A 14,972-nucleotide genomic window follows, 5' to 3' on the forward strand; every position below is an offset into this window, starting at 1 on the left:
GCTCTTTTTCTCCGAAGCAAGCATGTTTCTCACTGCAGGCAAATAATCAAAGCAGCGACCGCCAATAGCGGCAACTGCGGCCGTGGGTGGCAGCGATCTCTACAGGCTGCTCAGGCATCGCCTGACGTCATCAGCAGCAACTACAGCAATAACACCACAACCACAACTACAAATACAGCAATACCAAAGAAATCTATCAAGCACAGCGGTGGCGAGCGACGAAAAACTTTCAGCCACAACGCCATTCGCTCGTCCATTCGAACCCCAACGGTTGTTGTTACGGAAGAGTCAGATTCGGAGTCGGCGCAACAGCGTGAACGGAAACTTGTCAACGCAATTCGCCCGAAAGCTGCTGCAGCAACGCAGACAGGACCATCCAGCGCCTCATACACACCCAGCCACCCAGTGGACACGGAACCAAATCCTCCCAGCAACAGAATCAGCAACAGACGACCACAAAGTTCGCCATGTCCTCGCTAGCAGCGGAGCCCCTGCCCCAGGCCCACAAACCGGATGAAATCACAGCAGCCGCCAGCACCAGTGATTGGCAGCGTCCGGCACCACTCCCAGCAATGGCCTGGGCGCCTCGTGCCAGGAGGCTGCCTCCAGCACGGGCAAGAAGCCCTGCTTCAGCACTGGTCTCGCCGAGATTCTGCAGTTCATGGAGCTCATCGGAAATCTAAAGGTATATATGCTAAAGAAAGAAACCGTTTCATGTGCTGTGCTGTTACTGTGTACTGTCGCGTCTATGCTCGCATCGATTTTTCCCGCCGTCACCCTGCGCTCGGGGAGCGCTTGCACCCGGGTGCTGCTTTGGTTTCCGATTTCCGTTTCAGTCAGCAATTTGTACGCTGTACTCGATCGAAGCCCCCCGACTTCGCGTGACAATCAGATTAGTTTGTTTTTTAAATGACGGACTCGTCTCGTCGCTTAAAGTCTTGAATGGTGGCCGTGAAACACGTGCCTTATATGAAGAAGATTATACTCGTATTTTGCGTTTTCATTAGGTCCAGAGTGTGTGTGGGCAACAACTTTGAGGGGGATATAATGAGGCTTTGGTTAACACAATTGTGCCTAGAGATTATAGTAGAGAGCTCTGGAAATACAATCTGAGTATATAGTGTCGTATAACAAATCCTATTGGATTGGCAATGTTTGATTAACACATTGTATTCTATTTGATTAAGATAGGAAACATTAGATTGAGTCCTATAGAGGGGATAAAGATTGCTGAGGATTAGGATCGTATAGATATAGCCATATTCTATCAATTCTATCAAATATTTACTGAAAATCCCCAAATTTTTTTTGCGAACAGATAGCCTACAAGAAAGTAAACAAAAACGAAAGAAAATCAAATGCGAAAGTATATTTATTTATTTTTTGTATAATTCATTCTATTCTTTCGACGCTCTTTTCATTCTTTTGTTCCTTCTTTTTGTGAAAATATTGTATAATCTGTGAGACAACCTCGCTCTCGTGTCCCTCTCCACTTCAATTTGTATAGTCGGTTGCCAAAAAAAAAAAACATACATATGTATACAATAAATCGTGTGTATTATACTTGAACAATGCTCTCCGTGCGAGTATACTTAAGACACATTGTCGTTTCTGCTTAAAATTAGCTTAGTAATTCTGTAATATTTTACACAACCAGATGCAGACGATGGGCAAAGTCTACCGATAAACTATAAACAAAGACCTAACCAGAGGCAAAGAACAGCTGTTTTAAATCAACAAAAGCCCAAGCAAACAGCGCAAAAGTCAAGAGAGCTGCACACGTTCCACAGACCCTCTATCACGAACTCTGCTAGAGATAGCTTAACGTTTATCTAATCAGAGCTCATTCGAAACATTCAACGAAATGAAGAAGAGAACACGGGACTCATTTGCTTATCGAAAAAAGGCCCCCAAAAACCAAATCGATTGCAGTTTGATCAGACTGCCCCGCCGTCCACCGATGGAAATGCCACTCAATCGAAATGATTTCTGAACCCGAGAAGCTTCGAAAAACAAACCAAAACAACCAACAACTTTGGCGCTCACGTGAGCCTCCATTAAATTCGTATTTACTCGGTTTTTGCTGAAATATCTAGAAATAATCTAAAATTTCAGTGAGAATAATTCTCAATCGTCAGCATTGACGTATGTAGGACAACAGAATTCGACAAAGCCACAACGAAATATTCCGATTGGTAATTTTCTAAATTTTTCTTTATACATAGGTACATATAGCGTAGTATATAGAGCGCGACATAGAAGCTATACAAAAAAAGAAAGGCAAATCAACGCGTGACTTTGATCTTGGCCTTCAAAATATAGACGCTATCTGGGAGAATTTTGTGGTGTGCACCTCTACATAGAGGGTTGAAAGAGAGAGAGAGAGGGATCGTCGCTATTCTGTTTTCATAACAAAATGGAAATTAATAATGAATGCTATCTGTGAAGGCAGTGTGAAATGAAGCCATTAGCTGAAATGAGAACTTTTGTCAGTTTAGGAAATATGAGAGAAACTGAAAGACTATTTCTTGGAGAACGATTGTAGCTAAAGGAAATGTAGTAGGTATTAGACCAGTGCACAGAAATCCCCTGCACAATTACAGAAAATTATGGATCACAGTCGAACTGTCAGCAACCTATTGACACTCACAAAGAAATGCTTCACATTCTACTATCATTTGACATTTGATTTCTATCTCGTTCATATCGAAGACTACTTTCATTAATTGATACTCGAGAGATAAAGTAAATATTAATTCCATGTTCGATCCAACAACACAATTAATCAACTAAACCCAATATACGCCCTCAAATCGTTGTTATAAGTATCTATCATTGAGATATGATATGGAACTGCTATATCCATTTACTTTGTGCATCATTATGCATGTTGTTTCAACCTCAGAACTCGTTCTGACTAGCGTTGGCCGATTTGGTTGATAAGCCAAACAATTGCACTTCATTACGTGACTACAACTCGGAGTTGGTCAGAGATAATCAACGTAGCCCGATAAGTCACGGACTATTGACAATATAGTCTGGTCATATAAGACTTTAGGTTAAACAGGAAGCTCAATGGCAAGAGGCAGGCATCAGCTTCAGCAATGGGCATGCAGCAACGTCTCTGGGACCTTGTTTGCCCTACCGCCTGCCGCATACCGCAGCGACGGTTGCTATAAATAAAACTTTTATTGATCAAATAGCAACAGTCTAGAAAGCGTGTAAGCGCCCTCGATGGCAGGTTTAAGTTGAAGGCCTGAAGGCGGTGGCGGTGACTGCGGCAGTGGCAGGGGCCTCAGCGTCAGCAAGGCATCAACCTTGATGTGTGCAACGATGTCACCAGCGTCGCTCGGCATCGAATGTTTTTAATTAGGCAGAGTGCTCACTGGTGTGGCGGAAGGGAATCAATGGAAAGATGCCACAGTTCCAGCGACATTTCATATATTACATTTCCAATAACCCAGTGCCTGCCTCTCTATCCAACAGCACACCAAACGCACTGGATGGGTGCTGCGTGATGTCAACGACTGTGAATCGATATCGGGTCACATGTATCGGATGAGCATGCTCACATTTCTGCTAGATGGCAGCGAGGGACTCAACCAGATACGGTGCATGGAACTGGCTCTGGTGCACGACCTGGCGGAGAGTCTAGTGGGGGATATAACCCCATTCTGTGGTGTGTCCAAGGAGGAAAAGAGGGCCATGGAGTTCAAGGCTATGGAGGATATATGCAAACTGATCGAACCCCGCGGCAAGCGCATAATGGAGCTCTTCGAGGTGAGACATCTATCAGACAATTCCTTAATTTCGAAGTATACCAATTTTCTTATCTATCTTTAGGAGTACGAACATGCAGAAAGCGCTGAGAGCAGGTTCGTCAAGGATCTGGATCGGCTGGACATGGTGATGCAGGCGTTCGAGTACGAGAAACGCGACAATTGTCTGCTGAAGCATCAGGAGTTCTTCGACTCGACGGAGGGAAAGTTCAATCATCCGTTTGTTAAGAAGCTGGTAAACGAGATCTACGAGCAGAGGAATGTACTGGCCAAGGCAAAGGGCGCCACACCGCCGCCGGCCATTGAAGTGCCCAAAATGGAGTTGCCCCCTCCCAAACTGGCCAACGGGCACAACAGCTCAAGTTGAGCATAGCATTACTTCTAAACAAAACAGTCTTAGGCTAGCGCATTAACACATCCTCACACAAAACACAACATGCTCTTAGTTTGTAAGCCAAAAAAAACCCCAAAACTAACAAACTATTAAGCCTACCTCGACACGCTCTAACAATTATCACACGTAATTTATTGCCACAAAACCCCCAAAAAAATAGCAGAAGAAAGGATGGAAAGGGACTAACTAGACGACCATCGTTCATTTTAGACAGACACTTGTTAACCATTAATGAATTCTCCCATAGTTAAATTTTCTTTATGTTAAGCGTAAAGTTTTGCAATTCGAGTCTTAGCTAAATATTCAAATTGATCTTGATTAAGGAACCAAACCAATTGTACATAACTAAAGCGAACTGTAGTTAATTTTAAATGTGTGATGACGAGATGATAAACCTATATAGAGGACCTAGAACAATTTTATTTAGCCAGCAAATCAAAAATTAATCAATACGCGTACGATTATGCGTATGCACCCAAAAAGAGCAGCATCAAAAGAGTTGATTTTATGCCAAGGTCCCATTAGCAACACATTCGTGACACTGGTTTCTGCATTGAACAATACAATATTCCTTTGAAAAATTGTATTACATCTACTATATATAGAATAGGAATTTTCTATCTATATTCATCTAAAACGCAAAATTTAACGTAATTTTCAAGCACTTTCAATCTTTTTTTTTCCACTTCGAATCGGAATTCTTTTGGAAACATTCGTGTTGAATGGTTCGTTCGCTTATGGGAAATTTTTGCAAGGAATCAATGTCTTTCGCATCATTCTACCGAATGTGCCGCAGGGGACTGCGGGGTATTCATTTAATTCTTTGATTGTCCAATGTCTCACACCCTGCATTACTTTATCCCGGAATCGGTCTATGTACTAGTTCTATGTAACCGAAATTATATTTAATAATTAATATGAAATTGTGAATTAGGATATATATAAATGATGCAGTCACGCCTCAAAAGTGGCTAAAAGACAAAGCGCCAAGTGTTTGACTGTTCAAAAACTGGAAACTTTATTCACAAAACACAAAAGTATTAGCCAACCGAATGAAACTACAGAACCGATGAGCCATATTAGCCAAGTATTCTGAAAGTTGTAAAACAGCATATAAGAAAAGATGTTCTAGAATTTTGACACTGACTACAGACCTTCGATGACAATGAATTGACTCTCGTGCGCGGATGTTTGGTGCGAATGCTGTCCGTGCTTCTTGGCTTATCTGTGATCACAGAAAGAGATGACTGCGTAAGATATAGATCGTTGTATATGGACCGGACCGACTTACGATGCACTGTGATACTCCGCTCCGTTTCGCCAGCGCATTCTTCGCTATGCATTTGTACTCGCCAAAGTCTCGCTTGGTCACCGGTCTCAGAGTGATGCGCATCACAATCCGATAGGCGTGATCCACTGCGACGGACTCGTAGGAGCCACCTTGCAGCAGCTCCGTGTCCTTCAGCCAGAAGTTCACTGATGCCGGCTGCGATTCTGTGATGCATTCCAGGGTCACTTTCTGACCCAAACCCACATAAATGGTATCATATCGTGTCCAGATTGTGGGCGCAACTGTCAGGAAATAAAATAAATGATACTTTTATGATATATTCTAGATAAATCTCTCAACTTACAGTTCACCACCAGCATGACGCGCTTGCTCACCGTTGGAGGAACGCCATTGGAAGCGATGCAGAGATAGGCACCCATGTGAGTCCTCTGCACTTGCCACAGCGTGAGATTTTGTCCTTCGACGCTGTAGACTTCTCGATCGCCCTCGTCTGTTAGCCAGAGTGGGGTGGACTCCTCGCGGCGCCAGGTGATGGTAGGCGTGGGGACGCCTGTTGCATAGCAAGTGAGTGTCACGTTCTGTCCCGTGGCACGCACCACATCCTGGCTGGTCTGAAAGTCAACGATATCGGGTGGCACCACCACATCCAGGTAACCCATTTGACTCTTCATGGGATCTGTGTTGATTTGGCACATGTACCTGCAGCGAATATGGTATATTTCAGCTCTTGGCCTGTCCTTATTGAATAGTACAAACCATCCGCGATCTGATTCCTGGACATCGCGTATCTTCAGCTGCCAGATGCGATGCTCCGTGTGGGAGATGGCAATGCGATGATTCTTGGTGATGACATGGTTTTGTATGCTGAGAATGGTCTGCGTGTCCACCCGCAGCCAGGCCACCTTGAAGCTAACCAGCTCGTGGACCACACAAGTGAGCACTGCGTCGCGTCCCACGGGACTGGTTACATTGTTGATGGGGCCACTGAACTTGGGATCCGCTAGAAAGGCAGGTTGGTTGACATTTATGGCTCTGCTTATTAGAGTACTAAATGGGGCAGATATACTCGTAACGTAACTGTGGGATATGCCAGGGGTAGCAGTCCACCATGGCTAATAGGGGGGTGGTTTATGAGGCTTGCAAATGCTAGATGTTGGCCTTTCCGCTGTACCCATTTAAAGGAACTCGGGCGAGAAAATATAATTGAATTTACAATAATTTGTTTTTCGGAAATGTTCGGCCGCCTCCCATCGTTGGCCATTTCTAATCCACATTTAAAAATATAATTATTTAATTTCTTTTCCCCGCTCATTTCTGCCTCTGTCTGCAGAATGTCAACGGCCTCAGGCGAAAGTTGTCAACGCTTGCCAGATGCCCCGCCAAAGTGGTCAAAGAAATTTCCTAAAATTATCCAGCGGCCATAAATTTGACCAAGCGAACATTAAGCGAAGGCAAACAGCAAATAATCCAACAATTAGTTAAATTAACTGTTTATTAGGGATGACCTCCCCGCCAGTCTTTTGGTTCTTAAGATGTAAAATTATGTGCAGGAAGGTTTCAGTTTCATGCACTAGAAGAATTCAAAAAAAAAATGTTAAGAGTTTTCAGTAATTATTCTTACAACAGTTCAAAAACCTGCAAGGCTCAAAATGATAATTTCTCAGATGGGAGGAGGGTAAATGGAATTCAACTCAACGCAATCATTTCCAGTCAAGCTCCGCTCCCCGACCACAAGCCCAAGACTTCGACATTTGCCCGTCAGCCTCTAACCGCTGGGAGACCCAACCGCACACACAGAAGTCCAGACCTCAGACCTCAGACCTGACACCCCCCTAACAAAGGCGGCAAAAAAAATAGAAATCACATCACATGCCTAACAAGTAGCATGATTTTGTGGCCACGCTGCGGTCAGGAGGAGTGGAGCACGGAGCGTGGAGTCGAGTCCTTCTTTTCCTCACACACAGCAAATACCTAAATTACAATTATGACCAAATAATAACCCGAAAAAATGCAAAAGTCTAATAGAGCAGAGGGAGCTGCTAGTACCTAGAAAATTGTAAAAAGCTGGCTACTGGCTCTGGCTATGGCTCCACCCTTACATTTGCCCCCGTCGCGACCACTGCCATCACCATCACCTCTTACACTGATTGCGGTGCGGGTGTGGGCGTTTTTCAGCACAAACTAGCATCCAATTGGGGGGAAGGAAGCCTACGACGATGCCATGCTATATAGCCTATAATTTGCGATTATGTTTGGGTTCGGTATGCCGGGCACACACCACTCCACCACTACCTATGGGTGTTGGGTATGGTTCGGTTCGGTTCGGCATAGGGTAGGGGTTACCTTTCGCCATTGTTTGGCTGCCTATGGTTGCTGCTGTTATTGCAATTTGGTTATTGCATGTTTGCATATTGAAACATTCCAAAGAAAGGGACAAGCGAGACTTTTAACCATAATACACCTCTGTGTGCCCGAGCATGTGGATATTTTTCATACGTTTGTCTGGCAGGTAATGCAAATTCGCATTTAACTTTGTGGCCGCTAAATGGTTTTCCTGTTTCTAACTTTGTGGCAGGAAATTCACTGTAGTCTCATAGGATACGATATGGTCTTTAGGGGCTATATGGTAGGGGTTATATTGTTGTCTCTTGACTCGATATATCTTTCTTCTCTTTCTAAAATCTTCTCCGATTCCGTTCGCTTTTCTTTTGTTTCTAAGATTCATCTAGCATCCTCTTTGGTAATTCTCCTTTGAGTCATACTTGGCTTTCGCTTCGATCTTTAATGTCTAAGAGGCACAGCTGGAATTCAACTTCTGTCTTACAGGTCCTACTATATATCTTCACCATGGAGGAGTCCTTTCCCCACACTGTTTGAACTTGAAACGGAAAGTGAATGTCCTGCCTGTTAGACACTCCAACTGTCTGCCGTTTGCAGGCGGAACGCAGCACAACCAGCACGCAATGTCTGCCAAAAAATAAAACAGCACCCGTACCCCTATGCCATTGCAGGGGGACTGCACCACCGCCATCCTTAACACTTCAGCAGCAGAAAATCAGTAGCACGACCAGCCACAAAAGAGTGGAAAGAAAATTGCGCTGAGTGCAATAGGAAGTGGAAAAACGTCGCCTTTCCGCGACTGTCTGTCTGTCTGGCTGTCTGGCTGTCCGTCTGATGGCCTGCTGGGAGGAGGAATGGAGTTTTGGTTTCGGGGGTTTTGGGACATCATTCTTGGCCCGAACCACTCACTTCTCACTTTCTTATCGCGCACTGCGGCTAGCCTGCCAATATTTCTGTTTATTTTGCATTTGGCACATTGATTTAAATATACCAATATTTCTGATATATTTATCGCATTTATCGGCTTCCCAAAGTCAAGGAAAATTTGTTTTGTTTTTCTGTGATGTGCTCTGGGTTTTTGAGTTGGGTTTGGGCTTTTTGGCGCACATTTTTCCAAGCGGAAGTAGCTGCTCCTCGCTGTTCTTCTTCCTCGTCCCTATCCCTTCTGTCTGGGGAATATGTTGGCCACAGTTTATTCACTTATGGACTCGTTGGACTTCCGATTGCCAGGCGGTAGCCACCCGCCCCATTTGGCGCCCACTGCTGTTGCTGCTGTTGGTGTTTATAACGCTTTTTGTTAGTACTTTTGTTTTGGATATTTTCCACGTTAAATGTAGTCAATTAGCTGAACCTTTGCTGAGAAATTTACGAGTATGTGGCGGTTTAACTGATGTTCCTCAAAGTTGTACTGATATTTGTGGGTTGAAAATTAAAGGATCGACTAGACCGCGATAAACTTAAGGGACGATTTTTTGGTTTAAACATTTCCAAGTGATTTTTCATCTTTTAATTTTAAATTGGGTGTTGAATTTGAAATATATTTAATTAAATGTACATTATCTTCATAGAATTTGTATTTTATATGGTATCTATTTTGTACCTTTTTTTAAGCTTTCGTTGATATTCATTATAATTATTTAGTTTATTCTACGCAATGTTCATCCCTTAAAGATAGCTATTTAGAGCCAACTTACAGTTGTTTAACTCCGAGAAGCTGGCCCGGCTCAGACACACGCAGTGCAGCAGGAGCCAGACATCCGCGAAGGTTTTTCTCATATTCCCAGCTCTGGTCTGGCTTCGACATCCACTAAAGTGCCAACCAAAGTGCGAAAGTTTTGCCTAAATGTCGTACTCCTTTCTTTTATCCTTTCTCTTTGTTGTTGCCACTTTCACTGGCCAAATAGCCGCCCAAGCCGAGTTTCCGCTGCACTAATGTAAATTTATTTTTTCCAGTTTTTTTTTTTGCCAAAGTTTTTGTCTTGCCGGGGACGAACGTCTGCACACAGTTGGAACTGGCCGCGAACTGCGAGCGGCGCTGATAATCAAGTGTCAAAATTCATATTCAAAATTCAAATGCTGCCTGGCGATGGCGTTGCGCATGTGTCTTGCGGGCAGGCCGAGTGGCAATGGGGGCGAGATTGGGCGGTGCGGCCAGTAGTCAAGGTGCCCCAAGCAGCATGGCATAAAGTGGAGTGGATATGGCTGGGGTGGTAACGGCGAAGGCGAAGGCAAAGGCGAAGGTATGCAATAGTAAATGTTTCATTCATAAAGCGCCCAACGTAATATTTTCATATGCACGTGACGCTCGTCGCAGTGCTACTAGCTTTTGCTCCTAGCACGGCTATGTGACACCGGACACTAGGAAAAGGACATTTGGTTGGGAGTACATGGGAATGAACGGAGATATCCTGGCAACACTCCCTTTCGAATTGTTTCTCAATACCCATTCTAATTAACCCCCAGAAATGCCACATTCCACACATACTCGTACTTATTCGAACGTCTGCACATCTCCATCTGCCGCTAACTTTCGCCTTTCTTCGCATCCTGTGGCGCCTCGGTTTTCTGCCTCGCTTGCAGTTTCCCAACAGGTTTTTGCATGTGTGAGCTTTCCGGCATGCCGCCACGTACGAATATGGTTGGAGTTTGGCTCATTATTTGCGCACAATTAGCGCTTTTCAATAGCGATAACAATAATGATAATAGCCAAGTTGTTGTTTCTTCTCCCGGGGGGAAATCTTTTGCTGGCATATGCAACTTTCTCTCGGTGCAGAAAACTGAAGAGTTTGCTCGAATTTGATAGAGTTAGATAAAGTCAAAGTACGAAGCTACAAACAAATACAAATACTACTCCTACGAGTATGTATGAGCAAAATCATTTTCATACGCGATACTCAAGTAGTACAGGACTCGTTATTAGCCAGAAGGAAGCGGAATATTATTTTGTTGCTTTATTATTATAAATTTATTGTATTAAATCTCCTGAGAACCCACTAGACTATTGAAAATATCCTTGATCTTTGATATGGACACCATCGAGGATGTTTCCCCGATCACAAGGCCCGATATAGTATATCTTGTTTATCCATTATTTGATTGTCAATCAGGAAGTTTTTCAGAGTGTAGTTTTGGATGTTTTTTCCATTCAAATTTTCAACGGGTTTTGTGTCCTCACTAGCGCCGCCCAGCAAAAGTTATTTATCAAAGACACAAACCGTTGTCATGTACGTTAGTAGCGCCACCGCACACTGGGCGGAATTCCCAAATAATTGGCATAAATTCGAAAATTTTGTTGAAGCAAATATTAATTATATTTCAATACAATTCAATTAATAAATGTTTTTGCTAAAAATTTAGCCCTCTCATTCTGATAAAGCTTTAAAGTCATTTTGTGTTAAAATTTTGTATATGTTATATACATATGTACATATGTACATATATCGTTTTATTTTGTCAAAAAAAAAAGAAACCCAAATCAATTGGTTCGTCTTGTGTGGAATAAAAACTAACCTTCTGCGTGTTTGTGCAATATGTAATGTATGTAAAAATAAAGTAGAAAGTGTGCTTTAAAAGATAGTAATACTTTGAACTATTAGATCAGCTTGAGTTTAAGGCGTGATACATGATGATGTTACTGTGCTGGAAGCTCAGTAGCAACTGGTAACAATTCATGCAAATTTCAGCTCTATATATACCAATTTCTCCATTCCTAACTGTTCTTCTTGAAAATTTCTTTACTCCTTCATTCCTCTTGTAAAACTATATTACAAGTTTTACTTTTAGCTACCAATTTGGTAATAAATTGGGCAGTACAGTGGGTAGTACTGCCACCCCTCAGCGCCTCAGCCCCTAAGTTAAAATCCCCGTCGTGATGAAAAAATTTGTATTTAATCTGTTATTTTATATATATTTTTCCTATATTTTCTATTAAAAATATTAAAATAGAGACCGGGGTTGGGTTCGATTCCCCGTCGGCATGTAAAGAATTTGATGTATTTTTATTTTTGGTTATTTCATTTTTATTTATTATCTATTAATTTATTAATGTTTTCATATAATTTGGCTGTTAAACCCGCGTCGTAGCTTTGCCTTCAGTACATTAATCTGGAAAATCTGGAAAACAACACAATTTAAAACCCCAATACTGACTTTGACTGGAAAGTATGTGGCCTCACAGCCAGGTGGACAAATCGTGACCTGTGCGAAAAATAAATTTTACAAGCGTGACCGGCTTATGCACGCTCGACACAATTTGCGGGTAAATAATATGATGGATGTATTTCAAAGATCTGTGGACTCTTCAGATCCCCTCATCTCAAGTATATCCATTAAGAAAAGGGTAGCTCAACATGAAAAACAAATCCTTCCTCGAGATGTCATTGAGCTTTTAAAAACACCCCATTATAATTTTCTAGAAAATATTCAGCCTTTAAATAATGATTACAGTTTTTATTATGACTCGGATGAATCGGAAATAGGCAATATAAATCCATATTATTTTGAATTAGCTGTAAAGACAACTAATACAACAACAAAATAACAACTTTTACATAAATTGTCAGAAATAGTTAAATAATAGTATAAATTAACATAAAACCTGGCATTAAGTAAGAATTTAATTAAAATAAGAATTCTTTATCCAAAATTTGTTTTATATTGTTATATTTACCCCTATTACATCAAATACATCAATACATCAATTACAACACAACAATCCATTCTTTTAAAATTTTAATAATTTATTCATAGCTCTCATTACTTTCCTTTGTGATCACGTATACGCTGTGATGCCATCTATGGGCTATTGGGGTAGGCGAGAGTAGGGTAGGGTAGAGTGCTATATTTATCAAATATACCAAGTTTGGAAATTCTTCCCAGTTGCACTGAAAACTATTAGTTGCTAACTATGTAGTTCCTAGGTTAGTTAGTTTAGACCGCTGAACACGTCATCTTGGTGGCCATTTCCAGCGAATGATTCTTCTTCGTTGAGACGTCTCTCAGCGTTGCAAACGAGCCATGGAAACGCTCCTCAAAGCTTACGAATTCCAATTTTGATTTTAGTTTCTATTCGAGTATTCTAGTTCGCAATGTCGCTACGAAAGGTTGTTTATCTATTCGTCTGCTTGTCAGCCGCCCTTTTTCCAATGATCTTGGGTGAGGAGAAAAAGAAAATTGTTTTGATATACACAACATCCATCCGGGCACTTGGAGAACTAAGAGAAATCGAAAATTCCTACATGGAACACTTGACCAGCTATGTAAGGTCTCTCCACAAAAAGGTGGATACTCTAAAAAAGTGAGGGGAGATAAACGATTCGTTCCAAAGATAAACATTTAACTGAAGGAAGTTTCATAGATACCTTTGTTCTGTGGCCCATGAGAATCTGGATAGACTTGAGAGCCGCGTTCAGTACGTGGCCAATCCTCTGAACGCGCTAGGACTGCTTCGGCGTGCCCATGAAGACTGGCCCAAGTGGTTGTCCTACATCAAAGATCAGGAAGATGTCGAGAAAATGGATAAACTTGTGGCACAAATGCCTAATGCCGTGGACATGAATGAAGCCCTAATGGGTTTGGAGCGTATCGAGCGATTCTATGACTTGAAGGCATTCGATATGGCCAATGGACTAGTGGCGGGACTTCAACTCGAGTAAGAACGCGCCCAAATATTTCCCATTCGAATACAGATACAGCCAATATAATAATTCGTCAGTACCCGCATGACCGCACCCGAGTGTCTCATCCTAGCTGACTTTATGTACAACCGATCGGAATACACTAGAGCCGCTGAGTGGTACAGACTGACATGGAATAACCTTCAGTTACCACTGAATCCGATTGCCCGAGAATTCTACCGCCCCAATCAAGAGGAAGTTCGAAAAAGGTTTCTCATTAGCAGACTGCATGAAGGTTGGTTCAATTTGAAACGAAACGAACTGATTCTCAGAGTGATTTACTTCTTGCAGGCTCCATCGACCATATAAATGAGTATCTGGAGGAACTGTCGCAGGATCCTGCAATCCCTTTGGTATATCTAAAGCCAAAGCCCGCAGCGACTCTCATTGAACGGGGTTGCAGGGGCGATTTTCCGCCACGTCCAATGTTGGTCTGTCGCTACAATCACACCACAACTCCATTCCTGCGCCTGGCACCGCTCAAGGAGGAGGAAGTCAGTCGGGATCCACTCATATGGTTATATCACGACGTCCTCTACGACAGCGAGTTCGAACAATTGACAGTCAACCTGACCAGAGCGGAGATGGTGCAGGGCTACACGGATAACTACACCACGACAGAGAAAGAGCGAATTTTCTATGTCAATATATTTGAGGGTAGCGGCGAGAAGTTGGACAGGGATCTGGTGAACCGCATGGCGGACATTTCGGGTCTGCTTACGGGAGAACACACACAACTGGGAACAGTCAACTACGGCCTGGGTAGCCATTTCCCGGAGCACGGGGACTACTCAGACATCAAGGCCAATCCGGTACGTTACCTGCAATGGAAACCACAATTACTATACCTTCAAATACTACATCTGATTACTTAGGAACTCGTTGAAGAGGGCGACCGTTTAGTCACCTTTCTGTTCTATGTGAGTAACTTTATAATGTCATATCATGTTCTTTTGACATCATTTATCCACCTAAGATGACCGATGTCCCGCTGGGAGGTGCCACCATATTTCCGAAAATAAATCTCACCATCCAGCCGAAGAAAGGATCCGCCCTGTTCTGGTACAACATCCACAACGATTGGGAGCCGCATGTGCTAACACGGCACGCAGTGTGTCCCACGATCGAAGGCAACAGATGGAGTAAGTTATACATATGCATATTACTATATCTATTACTATATTATATTGTTTTCTTTACTAAGTTTTAACCAAGAGTTTGATGGCCTATGATCAGATGTTTGTCAAACTCTGCTACAAGTAGATCCTCCCCTTCTCTTCATACATTGGGTATAAAATGGCCTTTTATTTAAAAATATCTTACAATCTATGGCTAAATACACACACATTTACCTTCTTAAAATGGTTATAAATACTACTGAGAAATTCGAGCTATATCTAATAGGATCTTATATTGATTCCCAATAAATATTACTTCGTTTCTAAATGCTATTGCTAATGCTAATGCTAAACTGATTCCAAATCCTCCCACAG

General features: G+C 42.4%; 2 protein-coding genes and 1 pseudogene across 2 annotated transcripts; 2 read left to right on the plus strand and 1 right to left on the minus strand.

Moving 5' to 3' along the window:
* Positions 1 to 554: 554 nt before the first annotated feature.
* On the plus strand, positions 555 to 4,445 carry LOC113565613 (HD domain-containing protein 2-like). The gene is made up of 3 exons (XM_026988073.1): positions 555 to 685; positions 3,487 to 3,780; positions 3,844 to 4,445. The coding sequence occupies exons 1-3, from the start codon at positions 662 to 664 to the stop codon at positions 4,144 to 4,146; spliced, it is 621 nt and encodes a 206-aa protein (XP_026843874.1). The 5' UTR covers positions 555 to 661; the 3' UTR covers positions 4,147 to 4,445.
* A 730-nt stretch (positions 4,446 to 5,175) lies between these two features.
* On the minus strand, positions 5,176 to 9,580 carry LOC6593508 (annotated as a pseudogene).
* A 3,268-nt stretch (positions 9,581 to 12,848) lies between these two features.
* Positions 12,849 to 14,900, plus strand: LOC113565614 (prolyl 4-hydroxylase subunit alpha-2-like). The gene is made up of 7 exons (XM_026988074.1): positions 12,849 to 13,100; positions 13,161 to 13,454; positions 13,518 to 13,714; positions 13,771 to 14,291; positions 14,355 to 14,399; positions 14,456 to 14,621; positions 14,684 to 14,900. Exons 1-7 carry the CDS (start codon positions 12,892 to 12,894, stop codon positions 14,740 to 14,742), a joined length of 1,491 nt encoding a protein of 496 aa, XP_026843875.1. The 5' UTR covers positions 12,849 to 12,891; the 3' UTR covers positions 14,743 to 14,900.
* The last annotated feature ends 72 nt before the right edge of the window (positions 14,901 to 14,972 follow it).

Source organism: Drosophila persimilis, unplaced genomic scaffold, assembly GCF_003286085.1.
Source record: "Drosophila persimilis strain 14011-0111.01,24,50 unplaced genomic scaffold, DperRS2 tig00000137-arrow-arrow-pilon, whole genome shotgun sequence".
NCBI classification, from domain to species: domain Eukaryota; kingdom Metazoa; phylum Arthropoda; class Insecta; order Diptera; family Drosophilidae; genus Drosophila; species Drosophila persimilis.